The 23,795-nt window shown below is 44.6% G+C and overlaps 1 protein-coding gene across 1 annotated transcript in view; it reads left to right on the top strand.

Annotated features, from left to right (window-relative positions):
- The window catches only part of DNAJC13 (DnaJ heat shock protein family (Hsp40) member C13), a 701,712-nt gene that overhangs the window by 176,585 nt on the left and 501,332 nt on the right, over positions 1–23,795 (top strand). The window contains 1 exon segment of the mRNA XM_029587070.1: positions 11,257–11,423. Within this exon segment, the coding sequence (XP_029442930.1) occupies positions 11,257–11,423 (167 nt within the window).

The raw sequence follows: 23,795 nt of genomic DNA, 5'->3' as shown, positions 1-23,795 counted from the left end.
CACTTCAGCACATTCTACGATGATAAAACATATTTCAAGCAGACAATGAAGTGGTGTTCTGTATAAATGAGGAGGAACAGGATCATATATCAAGAAACCCTACTGGCAATGGGCAATACAGAGTGAAGCAACACTACATGTTTGCCTGGTATAGCAAACACTGTGGTGAACAGACTCAGGATATTCCACCCATATGGATGGTCCCTGACACAGTCCACAGCAGATCGCATATTCAGACTCTGGGGACAACCATGAATCGACCTCTTTGCAATGGAACAAATTAGAAAACAAAATCAATTCTATGACATCTGTCCCAGTGCTCTGTGAGGCTCCAGATGCCTTCTTGATTCCATGGGATACAGGCCTTGTATACGCTTTTCCTCCGTACCTCTCATATCAAGGACCATTTGGAAGTTCATGCGAAAACCAAGCCTGGATGATATTAATGACGCTGGCATGGCTAAGACAACTGTGCCTATCTAGTACAATTCTCCATAAAAAAAAATCCTGTCCGATTGGGAGATGACCCTGCCCTTTTAACCCAAAAAGCCAGCTCGTTAATATACCCGATGCTGCAAACTGAATTTGAAAAGCTTGGATGTTGAATGTACAGTCCTAGCACAATGGTATCTTTCAGACCCTATACAGGATAACCTAGTCTCAGCAAGAAAAGCCATCTACAAGACACAAATGGAAACGTTACTCAGAACGGTGTACCTCGTTTAACCTAAGTCCCTTAAGTTATGAATCTCAGCCATTTACTTTTATCTACATCATCTCTCCCAATCTGGATTGGCAACTACATCTGTACGAGTACATCTTAGTGCCATTGCAGCATATCATTCTCCGGAATATGGAGCACCTATTTCCATGCATCCTCTAGTCTCCAGATTCATGAAGGGACTCCTACATCTGAACTTGCTGGTTCGAAAGCCACTGGTGCCCTGGCATGTTAACATAGTTCTTACTACATTAATGAAAGCTCGTTTTTAACTTTATTAATCATTTATAATAATTTAAGATCCTTTCCCTTCTAAACTCACTTAACCTCCACAGTTCCCAATTCAAAGGCCATATATACTGACCCAGTAGCAGATCTTGAAAACTAAAGCCAATCAGTTAAGCTTCTATACTTTAGGGAGGAGTCCCAATAGGGTAAGCGTACATCTGTCTCTGTTAATTATAATCTATAAATATGACTGAATCTCATGTAATACTATCTGTTGCTTTTTTTGTTTGTTTCCTGTAGTGATTGTATGTTGATTTTATAACTTGATTATGAATGTTGTGATGTAATCTGCTGAGAATTGTAGATCAGTGGAATACATATTTTTTAAATAAAATAATCAAACAATGAAACTTTGCACATAAAATAGAAAAAATACATTACAGAGAAATACAATCAAGAAAAGCATTATTCCAATTTAGATCACAAATCTGAATTTCTGTGTGTGTGTGTGAGGGGTGGGAGGTGGGATAAACTGAGATCATCACCAGGAAAACCATGGAAAATTCCTTAACAGAATGGCTATAGCATATGTATATAGGGCTCCTAATAAAAACACTTGATTTAATTACCTAGGATCCTCATTTTGGGAAGAAGAACAAAAAAGCAATTTCCTAGAACCAATGAAAGCTCTTGAGTTGTTCAGGATCAAACAATATATAACAATTAGTGTTCAACTTAATGATACATTTACATGGATATCTCGGGGTAAATAATGCTCCGAGAGACTGGATTTCCTGATACATAACAAGGAATCCCTTCCCTCTTTCGAGTAATTTTTGCAAGGTCTGCAAAAATCTGTATAGCCTGACCCATAACACATTCATATTCAGGAAATAATTATGCATAAGCAAACTAACATCATGCTTATAAACAAATGCTACCAGCTGTTGGCAATTTCAAGAGTAGACGATTCCAAGAATGCAGTTAAATTTTCAAAGTCTGGTGGGAATTGCACCTCATTAGCATTGGAGTGTGAATATGGAAGAAAATAAGCTCTGTTAAGAGTAAATATTTTCTGGGGAAATATCTAATGTCTCAGATACTTCTGGAAGGCGACTCTTGGCAATTCCCTAATAACACAGATTACTGCAATGCCCTTATGCTAGGACTACCTATTACAACATTAAGACCACTGCAAATACTTCAGAACACAGCAGCTAGAATACTAACTGGAAAAAGGAGGGGGGACCATATAACTGAAACCCTAGCAGAGTTACATTGGCTACCAATTGAACACAGAATTAAATACAAAACCCTATGTATCATTCACAAACTAATTTATGATGAGAAATCAGACTGGTTGAACACAGCATTACGGGTACACACTCCACACAGGAACCTCCGCTCAGCAAATAAAGCACTCCTAACCATTCCATCAGTTAAAACAGCAAGACTGACACAAGTGAGAGAAAGAGCCCTATCACTAGCAGAACCCATAATCTGGAACACAATGCCTCCAGAGATCAGGCTACAAAGTGATCTCAAGACATTCAAGAAAAACCTAAAAACATGGCTTTTTAAACAAGCATTTTACAAAGAGACAGGAGAATAGAGAGAAATATTTCAGGAAAAGACAAAGGCACCAACATACAGTCCTTAGGACTATACAGTAGATTAGTCTATGAACTCCACACCACAATAAACCATAACTATTATACTATGTGTAATAAAACTACCGGTGTAAGTACCTTGGTACAATTGGTCATGAACTACTTCACTAAATGACTATGTCTAATGATATATTGTAACCGAACCTTTGACGGCACCTGTTAGAATGTACTATTGTGCACTTTTACCTACATTAAATATGTGCCTACATGTAAACCGTTGCGACGGTATTTAACTTAGCAACGGTATAGAAATGTTTTTAAATAAATAACTTTAAGAAACTTTAAAAATCGCAAATTTAGGTGTCAGGCTATTTTCTATAAACTCCACTTTCCTAGCTAAAGCACCACATTCCTGGATCATCGCAGTATTAACAGTTTAAACGGTTTTCATATCTTCTTCCAAGGATTGAATCCTACCAGCATGAGCCACCAATTGAGAATTATAGTCCTGAGTCAGAGTGTCTAATCTAGAAGAGATTGAAGAGACATTGGTAGAATATTCATGAAATTCTGAACCCAGCTTTGCCACTAACTACCAAATGGAGTCCAGAGTCACCACAGCCGGTTTAGGGATTAGAGCTCCCGTCTGTGAATCGCCATAGTTAGATGATAAAAATGAAGGTTGCTGAGTCAAAACCGAAGAAACAAGAATGATGGACTCACCACTTGAGGAAATATCTAACAGCAAATATTCTGGGCATCCTTAGCTGTTCAAATTAAGACATAGTTACTCAAATTGTTAAGATGTAATTTCCTTTCGTATTTCAACTGCCTCCCCTATAAAGACACCTTAGCGATGGACACCTTGATAAAAGGATGGCTTCCCTCACAAGATTTTCTCTTAACCCATGGAACCAAATCTCTCCAAGAAAGTTGCTCTCGATCAAATCACTGAGACTTGGAACAATCAAATATGTTGTTAGTTTTCCTGAATCTTCTCCAAAGAATGAATAGTTTCATTCAGTAGGACTACCAGGTTGTCTATTTTTATGTTGACAAACAGGGAAGCACAGGATCATGGTCTTTCTTCCAGTAACTACTTCAGATTGGGCAATGTGCAAACAGGAATCAAACTATCCTACATGCCTTTATTCCGACAAACTCCAACACACCTGCGGATTGTCTCCTCTGTTTGTTCCTCCTGTACCAACAGTTTCTGCACCAGTCAGCAGCTGAGGAACCACCAACCTATGTAATTTCCTCTATGCTTATTCATATCAATGCTAACTACAAAGTTGGAATTATGTCCTTAATTCTTCCTAAATATATTGGAATATCTTGGAATGTTTACCTGCTTGACCGGAGCACAGGTTTTAAATGTTTTCCTACCAGCACTGCTGATTGCCAGAACAGTGTTCAGTGTTAGAGCTCACTTAATCTTCCTACCTCATACGTGGCCCAGACTGATGGGCTGTATGGTTTCTAGTAGTGGTCTGATCTACCTGGCCATAAGCCCTGACTTGTTGAGTCATGGCTAAGGATCTTTCTAGTCTATCCAATTCTCCTATCCCTTGTCCTTATGGCTTCATTGTTGAATGTCTAGGAGTCCCTGACCTCTTACCAAGGGAGATGAAAGGCATAATAATTTCGACCAGGACCTAATTAAGATCTATGGTTTAAAAAAATAAAAAAGATTGCCCTTAGAGAGTATCAACAATATACCTTAGAACCTATCCACTCTTCCATCCTGTATCAGGCCTTGCTACATTCTCTGTAAGGATGTCTTATGTTCCAGTTGACAAATCCACCTCAACTTAACGGTTGCTATTGGGATTTATAGAAAAGTTATGACAGGCTAAATCTCCAATACCTAAACCTCAGGTACCTTAAGGACTGAATTTGTTTTGTTTAATTTTATGAAAAAGCCCTGGTAAACCATTACAATTATTTTCTCTGGGGTTCTTGACTGGAAGGTACTTTTTTCTTGTAGCAGTGGCATGAACCAAAAGTCATTAAATTCCTTGCACAAGTTCATTGTCCACTAAACATGCACTTCTTCCATATTAGGATAGTACACTGTACTCACCTGAAGTTTTCCCCCAAAGCTCATTAGTTTTCTATATTCAGTCTGTCCTCATATTCCTCCTCCTTTCCAAGGTCACACAAAAAATAAATTCATTCATTGGCATATCATAAGGAATGAACGCATTTGAATAGCCAGACCTTCCGCTCTACATGTCTTACCATGCTAATGCACTTCACATGCCAGTAACCAGTTCTATATTGTCTAACTGGCCAGTGTACTATACACACTATCTGAGTTCATGTTAGATCTGAGACCTCTTCTGTTGACTGTCTTAAAAAAGCATTACTGCAGGACTTCTGCAAAGCTGCAACATGGTTGCTAGTTCACATTGTGATATCCTGCTGTCCAGACAACCTTTCAACAAGTAACAGTTATTTAAAATCTCTAGGTATTCAGGCAACTGTCTTCTCCTGGTTTAAATGTTTTATCTAATCGTTCACAACAAATTCATGTCTGTAACCAATCCTCAGAGTTGACTGTTTCTATACTAGCTCTGGGGCAGACTGAAGAAGCTCATGAAGCAACAGCTGTGAGGAAATTTCCACACATGCTCAATAGAGCTAAAAGCTTTACTAGCTAAAAGAGGTCGTTCAGTGCTGCCGGATTACGTCATCCACATGTAATTGCCAATTCAACTTGCTATCTATAGAAAATACAGTTTTTGGTAAGCAAACTTGCTATATTTTCCTGAAGAAAAATTCGCACCTGAGCTTCCCTTGGAAAGGTTTTTTGTCCAGGGGCAAGGAGTAAGTCTCCACCTTGAAGATCTTTCCTTTTCAGATATTGTAATGGAAATGGCTTTCCATTCCATCTGAATTACAGGGCATCCCTATTTAGCTTCTTTCAAGTACCTGGATGATCCAGAAGAGTTGGTGAAAATGCCTGTCCATCTGCTCTATCAGGACATGTTTAGGAGAATATGGGAAAACTCCACTCTGTACTTCCAAAGAACAATAAATGGGAACACCAAATATCACGTTCACATGACTGAAAGATTCTACCACTCTTAACTGCTGCAGTATTCTGTAGTTGCAAATCCCTGAAATATACTAAGGAGTCTGAGATGTACCTTGGTGCCCCCCAGAATGCAAATCTCAGACCTTGAACCATTTTGGGAGAAAGGGTTTTTTCCTATAACATCTTATCAGACCTACATTGTCCAATATTTGCATGCCATTTTAAAATGTCACAGGGATTTGCTGACTGCTTTTCTCAGGAGGCTCAGCAAAATTCCATTCACTTTAGGCTCAAGATGAGAAGTGCAAGAAGCAATTTTATATATTTAGGGGTAATTTTTAAAAAGATTTGCATGTGTACATGTAACTACTATTATAGCAACTTTCAAAAGCTATTTGCTCGCATAAAGTGGACTTACGCAAGTACATCCTATGGACAATTCAATGGCATATATTGTAACAATTTTCAAAAGCCCACTTACACAGGTAAAGTGCATTTACACATGTAAAACCCATTTTTAAGTGTGAAAATGCTTTTAAAAATCAGGCCATTAGCATACAATGATTTTGAAATGGCATAGAGGACCTCTGATGCCGAGTGCTTGTCTCAATGCTGCATACATGTGACCTTTGTGAAGATGGGCAGGAAAGGTTTCATCCATATGCCTTGTACTGAGGGAAATCTTAGTTGGAAAAGTCAAAGAAGTGGTGGCTCTCTTAAAAGACTACCACACAATGCTTCAGAACCTTTCCAGTACTCCCTCCAAGCCAACTTCTACCATCAGGAGATACCAGAGTCAGTAACCAAATACTTTTTCCATCAGCTAGTGTTTCTAGGGTCTAACTTGAAGAAGTCAATACTGTTTCAAACCTAATCAATGTGAACCTCTTAAGTCTTATGTAGCTACCCAGCCAAACTTAAGTAAAAACTTTTGATTGAATCAATGGATCTGGACTTTGTCTTCAATTCTTCAAGGTGACAGTCTCATCTAGTGGATCTTGCTGACTCCAACTTCCAGAGACCATTATTGGCACTCTTTTTGAAGGACCTCCCTTAAGGAAGAAGGGTGAGGTTTTACATAAACCATTAGCTCATTATAGCTTACAGCAACTTGGTCCTTCAGATAATTTCAGTAGGCTACAAATTACTCTCCAAACCATACCCCTACAAGAACTTTGACTTGCAATAAAAACCAAGAGGCATAGGCAGTTGAACTTGTCCTACCACAAGAGAGTGGGTATATTATTCCATGTATTTCCTGGTTCCAATGAAAATAGGATAATTCCATCCTATCCTAGACCTAAAGGCCTTGAACAAATGTCTCATGAAAGAAAAGTTCAAGATGATTACCCTGGACACTTTAATGCCCCTACTGAACAAGACAGACTAGCTACAGTCTACATTATATTGTTGAGGAGAAACATCAATTCCAGTATTGCACACTCCATTTTTGCTTATCTTCAGCTCAACAAATATTCACAAAACATTTTGCTGTCATCACTTCATATCTGTGCAAATTGGATGAGAGTCATTTTGTTTCCTTAGTTTGATTGTATGTTCAAAGGCAACTGTTGGATAGAGGCAGATGAACCCATACACCTTATCTGAGGGCTGGAGTTACTAGGGCTCATCAGTTACCTCAAATCCAAACAGCCCAGCACCTTAACTGGAGTTCATAGGAGCTTTGCTAGATATTATTAAAGCTATAGCTTTTCTCCCAGTCATAAGAACCTTGGATGCAGTGTTTGTAGAGGACAAGTAAGGCAGTCAGCAGATGGGCTGGACCATGTTGAGAATGTTGGGCCTTCTGACCTCAACAGTCCATATAATGCCCATGTCACATCTTTTTATATTAGATACACTCATTCGGCCATGAAGTCCCAGGGAATTTGGGTCACTCAAGGACTACATGAATACATCGGTGTACTGAAAAAGCATAGGGATAGATTTTATAAAACGCGCGCATGTTATAAAATATGTGGGCCGTGTGCCGGATTTTATAATCTGCGCGCAAAGGGGCAGGTCTTCTGCAATTTCTGCACGGCGACGCATTCCGGCCTTCCCTAGTTCCCTAGCCCCCCCCCCCCCCCCCCACCTAACCTCCCTTCCTCTTCCCCTTCCCCTCCCCATCCCCTAAAACCTACCTTTTTCTTTTTTTTTCTTTGTTGCACAACTTACGTCAGCTCCTGAGCTGAAGTAAGTTGCGCATGCTGACAGCTGGGTCTTTGGGACAGTGAACAATGGCGCATAAAGCCCAGATTTTCGTGCGCAGAGCGTTTAAAATCTGGGCTTTAGAGAGAGAGAAAGACTTATCTCAGCACTTCTCCCATTTCAATTTGACAAAGAGCATCTCTTTCCAAATTCAGGCCCACTCAGTTATCCTGATCATAGGTGCATCCACTGATTTAACTGGACCATATATTGACCATCTGGAACAAAGGCCGATCCACTGTGACCTAAAGGTTTTCAGAAATCATGTGCCCAACCAAATTGTCTGTTTAAATTAGGAGAATCACATGGCTATGTTCTGCCTAAACAAGCAGGGAGGAATGGGATTCTCATAATTTATTTATACCATGCTTTTCTAACAGGAGAGTTCAAAGTACATTTGGTTGGGTCTGTTACAGATGCAGTGTATAGGAAATAACTAATCAGATTTCAGTACATAACAGCAGTATTTACAGTGCGTAGCAAACAGTTGATGTCAGTGTATGAGTAGTGTAGCAATGAACTGTATTAACGTAATGGGTTAAGATCTCTTCTAGAGGAGACCGCAATGTAAGTACTGTGGTGTGCAGTAGCAGCTACCATGTCTAAAATGCAGGAAAGGAAAATGCCAAAATGTAGAACTGAACCATCTGAAATGAGACAATACTAAGAGCCACTTATCTATTAGGGGAAGAAAATCTTCTGGCAGACAGGTTGAGCTGCTAGTGTGACCTTCATGAATGGTCCCTGAACTAGACTCTAGGGGATAGCATCTTCTCTTAGTGGGAACTTCTGAGATCTGTTCACAACAACCTGGAATAGGAAAGTGCCAGCTTTCTGCTCCAGAAGGTGGTCAGAAAGTAGAGTACTGTCGGGGAAAAGGGTCTTTTGTACATGTATCTGATAACTAATATGTCAAAAACCTTGGAAAAACTTGAGACTGGAGGACTATGATTTCATAGCTCCCTCTCTCTTGGCAGAGACTGGATTTATTCATCAAGGAATCAATCACGATGGACATTTTTCCAACTCATATAACAATGCACGTTTCACCCCTATCTCTAGTCCCTTCCCATCATAGCTTGAAATTTGCGAGCAAGGTAATACATTCCCAGGGATTTTAGTAAATAAACTACTAGAAATGTATATGATTGCAAGTAGTAGATTTGCCACGGCCCTAGATTCATTTTTCTACCCCACCCAAAAATTGCTTGGATACCATCTACATATCTGGAGTCAAAACTGTTATAGTATACCTCGGTACTACTATGTCATCTTAGTGTAGAAGGAAGACTAATTTCTGTACAACCCTTAGTTGTAATATTCATGCAGAGCTTGCTTCATTTAAAGTCTCTCATCAAGGCTTCTGGTATGTCATGGGACTTCATTGTGGGTTTAACACAATTGACAAAAGCCATTGGACACTTGTGGGCTACAGCACTGGCCTGGAAGACCACTTACTTGGTGGTGGTAACTTTAGCCTGCAAATTTGTAGAACATTAGACCTACTAATCTATCTTCCTTGTGCTAAGTTTCATCACAACTGGGTGGGGCTCTGCATGCTCCCTAATTTTCTGCCTAAAGCCGAAATGAATTTCCACCTTAATTGGTGTCGTGAGTTGACCTTTCATCCACCTATGACGACATCCCCCTGCTCAGTCTTTGAGGTCCAAATATAATCCTGCAGGACTCCAAGGTCTCAACATAGCTCGAGTCATTGTCCCATCAGTCAGCTCAGAGTCCTCCTTCACTCGGCATTGTACCAGGACAAAGCTGACTGGCTATATCCCTGTTAGAATCCAATAGGTCTCGCTCTTTCAGCCTTTCCATTTTGTTGGATTTTCACAATTCAGGCAAGGGAAAAAAAGCTTAAAATATCTGCAGCTTTTAAATCTCAATTCCAGCTGCTTATAGGTTGGTGGAAAAATACAAACATAGTTTTCAGCTTCCAGTTCAGGCTCCAGTTGTTCAGTGGCCAACAAACCCTGTTATAGCAACACCTTTTCCATTTCTTTAGCTGAGTTTGCTCCACTGTTTCTCTGGTGCTCCTCGATAGCTGCTCTAAAATTGAAATCAATCTGTCTTCCTCTTTATCTCTGTCAGTGAGGTTGGAACATCTGTCCACCCAACTCTGGGGATCTACCCCCATGCCCCGTTTCCTCTCTCTCACTTAGGAACCTGGGAATTGTCTACCCCAACCTCCATTTTTATCTTGCCCTGGGTGCCTGAATTTATCAGCTGTATATTAGCACATAACCTCCATCTCTCTGCTCTTCAAGAGCTGATGGAGCACCCACATCATCGCAGTCAATGAGTTGTCTTTCAGTATTTTTTTTTAAATACCATGTGCTAGTAAAGATTAACAAGTGCTTCACACTTTGGATTGCAAGAGAGCAGTTGCCTTCTATCTGGAACAGACTTGAGTCATTAAGATGTTCATCCAGCTTTTTGATTTTTGCCCCCAAAAGCCTAGATTTGCTATCATGAAGAGAACACTATCCAGATGTATAGCAGACTGAATATCCTTCATTTATGCCCAGGCAAGATTAACCTTGGGACATGTTGAGGCCCATAATGTAAGAGCTATGGTTATGTTGGTGGCTCATCTAAGATGAGCTTCTAAAAGAAGAAATTTGCAAAGTTGTGATGTGGAGATCGGTTCAGATATTTACATTTCATTATTCTTTAAGTAGACTCTTGTCACGACAGCATTTTTAGGTAGTCCAGGATTTTTTCAAGGGTTAGATCCCAACAATACAGCCCCCAGAGGCACACTTTTATGGTTTAGGCAAATTATAACCCCACCAAAAACAGTTTTTATGCGCTTTTGGCAGGTTTTGCTTACCCTTTTTTTGTCACTGCCAACCCTTAAAATGCAAGTCATGTGTGAACTGCTTGGTTTTTTTTGTTTTGGTTTTGTTTTGGTTTTTTTTTAATAGAGAAAGTGAAGTTGTGTTCCAGTAATGGGTGTTCTCTGAAGAAAGCAGTTCACTAATCTCTCAAACCCTTTCTCCTTTTGTGGTGTTAAACTTATTGGCCTAATTACAGAACTGAGGCACACTGAGCAGCTGTAGGAACTGCTGCACGTGCTCAGAGAGCCCTTCTGTTTTTTTTCTAGAAAGCTCTGGAAATGTGTTGCATAATTGGTACTGTCAGCTGTTAGTCATATGTGACTGCTGAACATCTGTCTTCAGAAAACACCAGTTACAGGTAAGCAGCTTTGCTTTCCATGAGACTGTTAGGCATGTCTCTATTGTATTATTGATAGAGATAAGTCATGAAATAGAGCTAAAATAAATTTCTTTTGTAACTTATCTTAAAATTGTGATAAAAGACAAATTTAATTGTGGATTCTTAAAATTCTTATATAAATTTAATTCTGATTGCAGAATTCCTGAGTTGCTATACAGAGAAACATATGAGCATGTTTGTTGTTTGTTTCTTAGAGATTCCCTGCTGGCTAGCTTGCTGGATGGAGTTAGAGCATCTGGTAATAGAGATGTTTGTGTAAAAATGATACCAACACAGAGAGGTCAGCGATGGGGACTGATGAGCATGCCTGTAGATGAAGAAGTTGAGAGCCTTCATCTCAAATTCTTAAACACTCCTCCAAGTAAGTCCCATTTGTGGTGGTTTATTGCATAAGGATGTCAAAATGGTAACTGAAACATGGCAATTTAGAATTGAAGAGTAAATTTCTGGCCATCTTTTTAGCTTTTTTAACTTTTTTTTTTTTAAAAGCTATTTTGGTGGGTCTAGATACTAACAAAAACTTTAAACTCATGACTAAATTCATGTTCAAAACATTTTTTGTTGATGTGCACACAGATGGTCAAATGAACTTGTAGAATCAGTTAGCCCCCTTCCCTGTTTTTTGTAATTTCCTTTCTCAGTTACTTGTAAACCGACGTGATGTGTCCTACGAATGCCGGTATAGAAAAATGTTAAATAAATAAATAATTATGGTTTCTTGTTTCAAGGTAGTGAGCCAGTACATTTATAGCAAGAATTATAAATATGGAAATGTTGCCCACCAAAATATTCTGATCTGGAGTTTGCAATGCATTAATCTCTCCACTTCAAGGTTTATTTTTATAAAGATTTTCAGGAGGACTGAGCACTTTAGGTTTCAACAGGCAGCTACTCTGGATCCTGTTACTAAACTTTTGCCTACTTTTTTAAAGATTTGTGAAACTAAATATAAAACAGATTAGTTCATATCCTAAATATGTAAGCAGGCTAATTTGAAGTTTTGAAAGTCTTTTAACAAGTTAAGCCGTGGCCACCCTCAAGGCTGTCGCAGTGAGTGGCTGCAATGTCATCGCAAAGCGTGGCCTTTATGCCGTCACAATGCAGAGCTGCCCCAACACCATTGGTGCTTTCTATGCCATCGGGGTATGGGGACGCCATGGAGGTCATCGGGTGTGTTGGCCACTGGTGCCTTTTGTTGCTGCTCTTGACTATATTGAGCACCACCAACAAGGTGCTGGGATCACCACTGGGCTCCTTAGTTGTCCTTGAGGCATCATCCGCCGTAACTCTTGAGGGCTCGCGAGTGTCACTGAAGCCTTCAGGCGAGAGGGATTTCCGCCTTGGAGAGATTGAGCACTGATCACAGGCTATGGATGCCAATGATCTCAGGGGACCCTGAGCCATTGGGATCGCCTAGTGGGGCTATCGTCAGTTCTAGCCATTGAAAAGAGACACCATCGAGCTTGCCATATTGACGCCATCAGACAAATAGATGACCTGAGAGGGACAGTCGATGACACTGGTGGCTCATGATTCCTTTGGGTATCGATGTGCTGTGTTGGGGCTGCAGTGCCTCTGCCTGCAGGCACTCTTGGTATCCTTGGTACTGCTGGTCCATGATGCCTTCGGGCACCGGGTGCTCTATCAGGTGCCGCTGGCGGTTGAAGTCCATGAGTGCCTGTAGCGATGGAGATGGCGCTATATACAGTTGATCTGATTCGGTCAAGCGCCGTCGAAGCACTAGTTGCCGCATAGTTTGGTGCCTTTGTGCGTTTTGTTGGTATGTGCAGTAGCGCTATGGGCACTAGTGGATGATGGATGCCCCGGGACATAACCGCAGGGCTCTATACTTACAGTTGGTCACCATGGATTTCACTACTATCATTCCTTGAGGGAAACAAAGGTGAGCCATTTCCGACGCAGTTGCAAGAACTGTATCCAGCCTCTTGGAGCATTCTCAGAGATGCCACGAAACGCCACCTGCCACTATGCCATGCTCAGTGCACCAGTAGTCCTGGGAGCATAGTCGTCACTGTTTCTGTTCACGCTATTGTGAGTTACTGTGACGGTGAAGCGCAGCACTTGTGGTCGGGTATAGCAAGGTGTCTACTTCATGCACCTTGAGTGGTGATGAGCAGCATTCTCCCTGCCTGTGCAGGTTCTGCCATCGTCCTGTCGTGGCCTCGGCCTCCATGTCAGTTCAGCACCGCGAAGTGCTGGTAAGCACTGGCAGAGAAGGTATCATACACTGTTTTTGCCTTTTGGGTAGCTTGTAGCCACCTACTCCAGCAAGTGGCTACCACTATGAGTACTGGTTAGCATGTTTCACAGCGAAAGGCTCGCTTTCCATTTGCCCTCTGTATGGGTGTATCTGTGTGTCTGTTTCCCCTGTGGTGAGCATAACTGGTTTGCGTCACAGCCACAGCTCTATCTAGGACTGCATTCCTGATTGAACCCTAAGAGGAGTGGTCACTGGAAGGGTAGTATTGGAAGTTCTCTCCTACCTCGGAAGAAGAATATGCCTCTCGACCCATCCTCCTGTGTCCCGAATCCTTTTCGTGGGGAAGCCCCTGAGGTTCAGTCCCTGGCATGTTTATCTCTGAGCCAGAGTCTAGATTCTTTAATCAGAGTGTCTCCTGGGAGGCTAGGGCCAGGGAACAGAAGAGGCGGTTGTTGGATGGATTTTGTTGGGGCTCCTCTGATTACTGTGGCCCGCCCTTCTGAGGGTAGTTGCCAGTGGTGGACTGGTCGCTTCTGAACCTCAGCAATCAGTGATTATACCGCAACTCTCCTTGGGAAAATTGAAGGTCTTTGGGATTGGGAGGCCCCAATTCCTATTGCTCCTCTCCCTTTAAGGTGGGGAGACTTGACCGGGTTCCCCTCTGGATGCTCGATTGCCACGCCTATGAGTAGTGTCCCTCGTTCTCTGTTTTCCCAGAGAAGAGTTGTCACCGCTTCTACTGGCGATTGCTCTCTGTTCCTTGTGAGCTTTGAGAGCAGGTCAAGCAGTAGTGCTGTCCTTAGGTTGTTCTCCAGCACAGCAGATCTAATTCGCGAAGGAGCCTCTCCAGAATAGCTCCCAGGTGAATCTTAAGGTCTCTTCATCCAGGTGTCACCTTGATGCCTGCTGAGCTTGAAGGGATGTTCTGGCCAGTCATTTTCAACTGCAGGGACCCTGCCTCAGTGAGGAGGGCTCTAGTCCCTCTAATTGGAGAATATGCCTTTCAACCTGTCGCCATATTCATGGTTAAGGGAGTTGGGGGTCAAGGGACCCCGCAACAGAGGTGCTACTCTTGGTTGCAGTGGCTTGTAAGCTCTACTTCCCCATTTTGTAGATAACACTGTCTGCTGATAGTGGAGTCCTAGTTGATGCAACGATTGTTCCAGAACTGCATGCTTCCTTGGGGGAAGTATTTGCACTCATGGTTAGGTTATTAATACCTTTGCCAGGAGCTTGGCAATCTCTTCCGAAATTGCCCTGGCTCTGCCCTGGTGCCCTTTGGGTTTCCGAGCCAGTGTAGAAATCCTGTTTGACAGGGGTTGCACTTGCGACAAACTGGCTTCCTGACATCTTAGTGGAGTGTTTCTGGACTTCTACCCTGGGGAATTCACTCTCGGTTCAGATGTTCCAAGCAGCCTGAGAGCTCTGTCTTGGTGGGTAACTCCCTACTGGATTCGGTAGCAAGTTATTTGCTTGGGGGTTGGGATATACCACCTAGCGACTTGTGCTTACACCGGCAGTTCAATAGTCTGCCTCTTGTTTGTGTTCTTGCTCCCTCCGACTTCCAGCTGGAATGTTGGTGGAAGGGGAGGAAAAGCTAAGGTATTCGTGATATATTTGTGTTTACCTGTAGGGAAAAGATATACAGTGTTTTTCCCTGTATTTTTGCCAGGCTCTTTCCCATGCTACATTTAGCTTTCTCTCTTCACTAAGTTGTCCAATGTGCATTCCTGCTCACTTGGATTTTCCTGTAGACAGGATGGATGGCCCTGCCCTTGACAGGGTGCAGTGTGGGTGAGCCTCAGGCCTTACTTCTCTTCCTGCTCGAGATTTGGATTAGCGATTATTCAGGGGGTGCTGTTCATCCGCTGAAACGCTTGGCGCTGTCCTGCATGGTCAGCTAGATCTGGTGCTTCAACACATAGGGTCTGTCTCGGTTCCTGCCATTGCTGATTATTCCAAGCGTTGTTTGGGTTTTCTGCCCATTATGCCTATTAGTCAAACATGGGCACACTTTTGCAGAGACATTTTGTCCTTCGAGTGTCAGTGGACCGCAGTTTCTTTCTGAAGTGTTCTCAGGTCCCAGTGGAGTTTTTGGTTGGCTTCTACACCTTCGGAAACTATGTGGTCTTCGTCCAAGAATCCTTCTCTTGTTATATCTCTAGGCTTTTTCCTGGACCCAGGAAGTTCTAGGCCTACTTCATTGTCAGGATTACTGATCAGACACCCTGTTTATAATGTTTTCCGGGATGTGGAGTATGCTACTGCTCGTACTCGCATCACTCTTCTACCTTGGACAGCCCCTGCTACGCATGCAGGTTTTGTCTATGCCATCTCTATGCTTTTTCTTTGTGGAACCCAACTCCTTTACAGCCTGGACCCCTTGTGGGTCAGCTGCCTCACAGGCAAAAGGGAGACGGGTAGTGCTTCCCTTTTGCGTGGTTTTTCTGCTTTGTCTTGCTCGGACAGACTATAGTTGCGTATTCACCCATGTATGAGGACTAACACCCTGCTTGTCCTAGGAGAAAGCAGAGTTGCTTACCTAGGACAGCAGGATGTAGTCCTCACGAAATCCTCCCACCTTCCCTGGGAGTTGGTTTCTCTATGTATTAGCTCTACTATGGACTGAGGGATTCTGCCTAGGGGGCAGGGTGATGACTACAGCTGCACATGCTCAGTAGGGCATGTTGAAAGCTCTAGATTCTTTGAGATCAAAGTTCCATGCCGGGCTCCATCTGCTGATGGCACCCATGTGTGAGGACTAACATCCTGCTATCCTAGGAGAACACCTGTTACAGGTAAGCAACTCTGCTTTTCGGTTCCTTCTCATCCTGAGATGGTTTCTTTTCCACTTTCAGGGCTGCATACTATTTCTTCACCTTGAAAAATCTGAATCGGGGTGTAGAGTCTAGTGACTGTATTAATCTATGTCCAACAGTCATTTTCACCTTCTCCTTTGCTTGTTTTCCATCTTTAATGCCTCAATAAACATTTCATCAGTGTAGCTCTCATTCTCACAGGACAAGCAGGATGGTAGTCCTCACATATGGGTAACATCAAGATGGAGCCCAATCACGGAAAACTTCTGTCAAAGTTTCCAGGAATTTGACTGGCCCCTACTGGGCATGCCCAGCATGGCACTAATCCTGCAGCCAGCAGGGGTCCCCCTTCAGTCTTCTTTTTTCCGCGCAGCAGTAGCCTCGCGGTAAAGGAGCTCTGAAGAGATTCCTGACAGGAATTTTCCTAATGGAATTACTTAAAGTTAAGTTGCCCCACAGGGGTCCCTCCTCTAACTTTTCTCAGTCCGTGGTACTCCGGTAAGTTTTTACCCGTTTCCCATCGATTACAGTCTAGTTTGGGCCTACTGGCTGTCGACCGTACCGTGGCTCGATTTTTTCCATGGCCAAGGTGTCGGGGTTCCATCGGTGCCTGGACTGTACCCGCACCATGTCTATCACAGACCCCCAATAAAGTCTGTGTAATGTGTCTAGGACGCGAGCACGATGTCTTGACCTGCACCAAATGTGTCCTAATGACACCGAAGGGTCGCAAGGCCAGAATGGAGAAAATGGAACTTCTCTTCCGTGCTCAAACCCCGACTCCGTCCATTGCATCGATGTCGTCAGAGCTGGCACTGCCAACTTCGACCCAGCATCGACCACTGGCCGGTGACCGCCCGGCATCGACGACTTCTCGGCCATCAACACCCTCTACTCCCCTTCAGGATCGAGGGGATCACAGTGACAAACATTGCCATCGACACCGTAAGACTCAGAGCATCGAGGGAGCGAAATCATTGACCTCGCCATTGTCTGAGCCGCTGTTGAAGAAACCCCATCCAGGAAAGGCACCGACCGTTCCTGCGACCGGGTCACCGAGGCAATCCTCACCCAATAGGGGATCGGGAGTCGCGACTCTGCCTTTAACAGTGGTCCCTCCGGCTATGCCTCTGCCTCCTTCTTCTGTTCCAGAGCCCGGGGCTACTTGCTCCAGGTCTCCGAGAAGAACTGGACCGGATGGTTCAGGAGGCCATCGACAAGGCGATGCAACGACTTCAGGTTCCTCCGGCACCGCTTGCGGAACTGATCATCAACCAGATTCCAGCAGCGTTGGCACCGCTGCTCTGTAGGATGGAAGCGCTTATGGCCACTTTTCCACCGATGGATCCCGGGTCTCCGATGGCTCCGGGTGACAGCGTCATCGGGAGGAGAAACACCGTTGCGCATTCCTCCATCGGGAGTTTTGCCTCAGCCATCGATGCCGATACGTCCCTCGCCACCGATCCAACCATCAGTGCCTATATGTCCGGCGCCACCGAGCCATCCATCGATGCCGGTGCCTTCGATACTGTCATCGGTGCCCCTGATAATTCCTCCGATTCCTTCGGAGCCTAGACCGGGACCTTCAGGTATCCTACCACCCTGTCCCCCTCTAGTTCCTGGAGGGCCGAGTGCTGATCCTTACGATACCTGGGCTGATGATACCTCAACAGACACTGATGATTTACCTTTACCACCTTCACCCACTGAGAGTAGGAAGCATTCTCCTCCAGAGGACCTCTCCTTTATAAACTTTGTGAAGGAAATATCTGAATTGGTTCCCTTCCAATTACACACGGAACAGGATGATAGGCACCAGATGATGGAGTTGCTCCAATTCCTGGATGCTCCCAAGGTAATCACCTCTATTCCCATCCATCAGGTCCTTCTGGATCTCCTCAAAAAGAACTGGGAACATCCTGGCTCCATTGCTCCAGTACACAGGAAAGCTGACACTACCTATTTGGTGCAGTTAGCCCCAGGTTTTCAAAAATCATAGCTTGATCACCACTCTGTCGTGGTGGAGTCTGCACAGAAGAGAGCGAAAAGGTCAAAGCCTCACGCTTCTGTTCCCCCTGGCAAGGAACAGAAGTTCCTAGATAACATTGGTCGCCGAGTATTCCAAGGGGCCGTGCTCATCTCCCGAATTGCCGCCTATCAGCTTTATATGACCGAATATAACAGGGTCATTTTTAAGCAGATACAGGACTTCTCGGACTCCCTGCCTCAACAATTTCAAGAACAATTGCAAACTCTAGTAAACAAGGGTTTTGAGGCAGGCAAGCATGAGATTAGAACATCTTATGACATCTTTGACACTTCTACTAGAGTGTCTGCAGCTGCTATTTCGGCGAGACAGTGGGCCTGGCTCAAGTCTTCTGACCTTCGCCCAGAAGTACAAGACAGGTTATCCGACCTGCCTTGTGTCGGAGATAATCTGTTTGGCGAACAGATCCAACGGACTGTGGCAGAACTAAAGGACTATCATGAGACCTTAAGACAGCTTTCTCTGATGCCTTCCGACTTCTCTTCAAAACAGCCCTTCAGAAAGGACTCTAAGAAGTCTTTCTTCCGCTCGAAGAAGTCTTACCCGCCACCATCCAGATCCCGTGCCACGAGACCTTATCAAAAACCGCAGTCTCGTCAAACATGTAAACAAAAACCACAAGCAGCTCCTCAACCAGGACCTGCTTCAGGTTTTTGACTTCAGCCAGATCCCTCTGCCTCACATACCAGTGGGAGATCGATTGTGCCACTTCCACAACATATGGCACTCAATCACCTCCGACCAATGGGTATTGGCAATCATTGCTCAGGGTTACCATCTGAACTTTCTCTCCGTGCCACCGGACTCCCCACTTCTACCGACATGGAGAACATCCGAACACTCCATTCTTCTGGATCAAGAGGTCTCCCTCCTTCTCCAGTCCAAAGCAATAGAACCTGTTCCATACTCCCAGCAAGGCCTAGGGTTCTATTCCCAGTACTTTCTAATCCCCTAAAAATCGGGAGGCGTCCTATTCTGGACCTACGTGCCCTCAACAAGTACCTCCAGTGTGAAAAGTTCAAGATGGTCACCTTGGGCTCGCTTCTACCTCTTCTACAAAGAGGAGACTGGCTCTGCTCTCTGGACCTCCAGGATGCATACACTCATATTGCGATAACTCCAGCTCATCGCAAATACCTGAGGTTTCTAGTAGGCCCCAAGCACTATCAATACCGAGTGCTTCCATTCGGCCTAGCATCTGCACCATGAGTCTTTACAAAATGCCTCGTAGTCGACGCAGCCTTCCTCAGGACCCAAGGTGTTCACATCTACCCCTATCTAGACGACTGGTTAATCAGGGCTCCCACTCAGCAAGCTGCTCTGTCGTCCCTCAATCTAACCTTACACACTCTAATTTCATTAGGATTTCTCGTCAATTACAACAAATCCTACTTAGTCCCATCTCAAACCTTGTCGTTCATAGGGGCAGACTTGGACAACTTACAGGTAAAGACTTTCCTGCCTCGACAACGAGCACTGACTCTTGTGTCTCTTGCTCACAGCTGCAGTCTCAGCTCTCCGCGACAGCATGCCAATTTCTCGTCCTCCTGGGACACATGGCATCCTCCGTCCATGTCACACCAATGACCCACTTGGCCATGAGACTCATGCACTGGACTGAGGTCTCAATGGACTCTATCCATTCAGCCTCTGTCGACTGTTGTCCACGTCACCGACTCACTCCGTCTGTCTCTCGCCTGGTGGAAAAATCAGACCAATCTCCTCCAGGGCTTGCCCTTCCAGGTTCCAAATCCTCAAATCATTCTCGCCACCGACGCTTCCAACCTCGGGTGGGGAGGCCACGTAGCCAATCTGCAGACACAAGGCTCTTGGTCTCTAGAGGAAGTCAAACACCAAATAAATTTCCTGGAATTTCGAGCAATCAGATATGCTCTCAGGGCTTTCCAGGATCGCCTATCAAATCAAGTCATCCTGATTCAGACGGACAACCAGGTGGCCATGTGGTACATCAACAAGCAGGGAGGCAAGGGCTCCTTCCTTCTGTGTCAGGAAGCTGCACAGATATGGGCAGAAGCTCTCTCCCATTCGATGTACCTCAAGGCCACCTACTTGCCGGGAGTGGACAATGTGCTGGCAGACAAGCTGAGCCGTGTCTTTCAACCGCACGAGTGATCTCTCAACCCCACAGTAGCGAACTCCATCTTTCAAGAATGGGGATATCCTCGAATAGACATCTTTGCGTCCCCACAAAACCACAAAGTGGAGAACTACTGTTCTCTCATTCGCAGTAAACTCTCTCGACCCATGGGCTACCGGTCTGCTCTACGCATTCCCTCCACTTCCTCTTCTCTCGAAGACTCTCATGAAGTTACGTCAGGACAAGGGAACCATAATCCTGATAGCACCTCACTGGCCACGTCAAGTGTGGTTTCCAATGCTTCAGGATCTCTCCATCCACAGGCACATTCCCTTGGGAAAGGACCCGCTTCTGATCACTCAGAACGACGGGAGCCTATGCCATCCCAACCTTCACGCCTTATCCCTGATGGTATGGATGTTGAAAGGTTAATCCTTCAACCACTTAACCTTTCTAAACCAGTTTCCTGTGTCTTGATTGCTTCACGGAAGCCTTCCATGAGAAAAGCTTACTCTTACAAATGGAAAAGGTTCACATCCATGGTGCTCTTCTCAGTCCCTTGACCCCTTTTCCTGTCCAATCCCAAAGTTTCTGGACAGTCCCTGGCATCTATCAGAGTCAGGTCTTAAGACTTCTTCCATCAGAATGCATGTCAGTGCGGTAGCTGCCTTCCATAAAGGTGTCTGGGATGTCCCTATATCAGTACAACCCCTTGTCACATGTTTTTTGAAGGGCTTGCTCCACATCAAACCTCCGCTACATCCTCCGGCCCCTTCTTGGGACCTTAATCTGGTTCTGGGTTGGCTCATGAAACCACCATTCGAGCCTCTTCACTCTTGTGAACTTCGATATCTCACATGGAAAGTGATTTTCCTTCTAGCAATCACTTCAGCTCGCAGAGTTAGTGAATTGCAGGCTCTAGTTACCTATCCGCCTTACACTAAACTTCTGCAGGACCGGGCAGTACTCCGCACACACCCTAAGTTCTTACCTAAGGTAGTTTCGGATTTTCATCTCAATCAATCCATCATACTACCTACCTTTTTTCTCAGGCCCCATGCCAACCCAGGAGAACAGGCTCTGCATACCCTTGGCTGTAAACGGGCTCTAGCATTCTACCTAGACCCGTACAGCAGCCCACAGGGAAAGCACTCAATTGTTCGTCTCTTTCCACCCTAACAAATTGGGGAAGCCTCTGGGTAAGCAGTCTCTCTCCTCCTGGTTGGCGGACTGCATATCCTTCTGCTATCAGCAAGCGGGCATTCCATTTCAAGACCGTGTTAAAGCACACTCTGTGAGGGCCATGGCAACTTCAGTAGCACACCTGCGACCAGTGCCACTTCCTGACATTTGCAGAGCTGCCACCTGGAGTTTTCTCCATACCATTGCAGCCCACTATTGCTTGGACATAGCCGGAAGACTAGATTCCATCTTCGGCCAGTCTGTCCTGCGTAACCTATTTACAACGTGACTTACCAACACCCTTCCGCCTGCCCGGTGGGTTCAGGATGCCCTCTACCAAATTCCACCCCAGTTGTTGTGCCTGCCTGCATGCCTTTGGGTATATTTGGTGCATGTTCGGACATCCTCAGCTCTGTACTCACCCATATGTGAGGACTACCATCCTGCTTGTCCTGTGAGAAAGCAAATGTTGCTTACCTGTAACAGATGTTCTCACAGGACAGCAGGATGTTAGTCCTCACGAAACCCGCCCGCCGCCCCGCGATGTTGGGTTCATAACGTTTTGTTATTTTATTTTTCGGCACTGCCTGTAGCTTTTAAATAAGACTGAAGGGGGACCCCTGCTTGGCTGCAGGGTTAGTGCCATGCTGGGAATGCCCAGTAGGGGCCAGTCAAAGTTCTGGAAACTTTGACAAAAGTTTTCCGTGATTGGGTTCCATCCTAATGATGTCACCCATATGTGAGGACTAACATCCTGCTGTCCTTTGAGAACACCTGTTACAGGTAAGCAACATTTGCTTTCTCCCAGATGCTTTTCATTCTCACCACCTCCTCTCTGAGCGCCACCACCTGTTTCATGAGGGAGTTTATCTGCAGACATTTTTCATACTGAGCTGGTTCCTCACTGTGAATCATATCATCTGTCTGGACAGCAGCAGAAGGTGGTAATGGCATAGATAACTTTAGCAATATATTTCCTGGCCATTCTTTAGCTGTTGAGAGCTTCTGGTACCTGGTGAAAGAAATGAAAGAGGAAAGGCTGAAGAGGTTAGGGCTGTTCAGCTCGGAGAAGAGACGGCTGAGGGGGGATATGATAGAGGTCTTTAAGATCATGAGAGGTCTTGAACGAGTAGATGTGAATCAGTTATTTACACTTTCGAATAATAGAAGGACTAGGGGGCATTCCATGAAGTTAGCAAGTAGCACGTTTAAGACTAATCGGAGAAAATTCTTTTTCACTCAACGCACTCTGTTGTCCTTCAAGTAAAATTAGCTAGCCTGTGGAATCTAACTTTGATCTCAGCACTCAGTGTCCTTGCTTGTAGTCTTGTTTACTTGTTGCTTAGAAGTATGAAGTTTCATCTTATTCTTTCAGACTACAAAATATGTGTATAAATCTGAGGTTTGTAGCTGTGTTGCTCCCTTTGCAGACTTTTGTTGCTTAGGGTATAAATGTAAACCAGAGCACTAGAAAATACTATCACAAAGATCAAATATGCCACCAATCAAGCTCACAAATTTACTTAATGTATTTGCAGATGATACAAAATGACCTAAATCACTTACTCTCCCTCCCCTTCCTAGTACAATGCAGTACTTTCTCTGATGGCTAGTTCTTTATCCTAATTTGTAATCTTAATCTGTTTATCTGTGATCTCTAATAGATCTACTATTTATTTTCATTTTGATTAGTTTTGAACTGTGATACACAATTTTCCAAAACCACCTTATGGGATATAAAATGTATTTCCTAGCGTGTAGCAGATGGACTCAAAACAAGTGGGTATAGTATGCTCGTGCTAGCAGTTGGAGACGGATCTGACGTCAGCACGGGGTACATATACCCCCACAGGAAGTGCAGCAATTCAGTAATTTCCGTCTCCAAAGCAGTTTGGAGCTACCTCACGCTCGCTGAGCGTTTTTCCAAATTCTAAACGACTAAATTCATTGAAGAAGCCTACCTGAAGACAAGCCCCGCACTCCTGAGGTGATACCATTCGGTCCCTCCCCCAGTTGAGTTTCCCGAGGTGATTTCTGTGGTCCCTCGGAGGTAAGAGCCTCGGTCCGGTGGCCGACTCGCGGCAGGGACCTAGCCCCCGAGTGAGAAGGGCTCGGGCGCGGCACAGAGGCAGCTTCGGTCCCGGTGAGGACTTGGCCCCCGAGCGAGACGAGTTCGGGCACGGCCTAGAGGCAGCGGGTGCACTTCCTCGAGCGCGGCGGTGACGGTAATCACCCTCTCCCCCCGCAGCCGGAGACCGCCCGGGTCACAGCCGGGAAGCGCCGAAGACAAGGTAAGGCGTACATCTTTACTTGCTGGTCTCCGAGGAAGCGAGGATTAGCGGGGTCTGCCTACGTGGCAGCCCGCC

This window comes from Rhinatrema bivittatum, chromosome 2 (assembly GCF_901001135.1).
Source record: "Rhinatrema bivittatum chromosome 2, aRhiBiv1.1, whole genome shotgun sequence".
Taxonomy (NCBI): domain Eukaryota; kingdom Metazoa; phylum Chordata; class Amphibia; order Gymnophiona; family Rhinatrematidae; genus Rhinatrema; species Rhinatrema bivittatum.
This window is presented reverse-complemented; position numbering and strand designations above follow the sequence as displayed.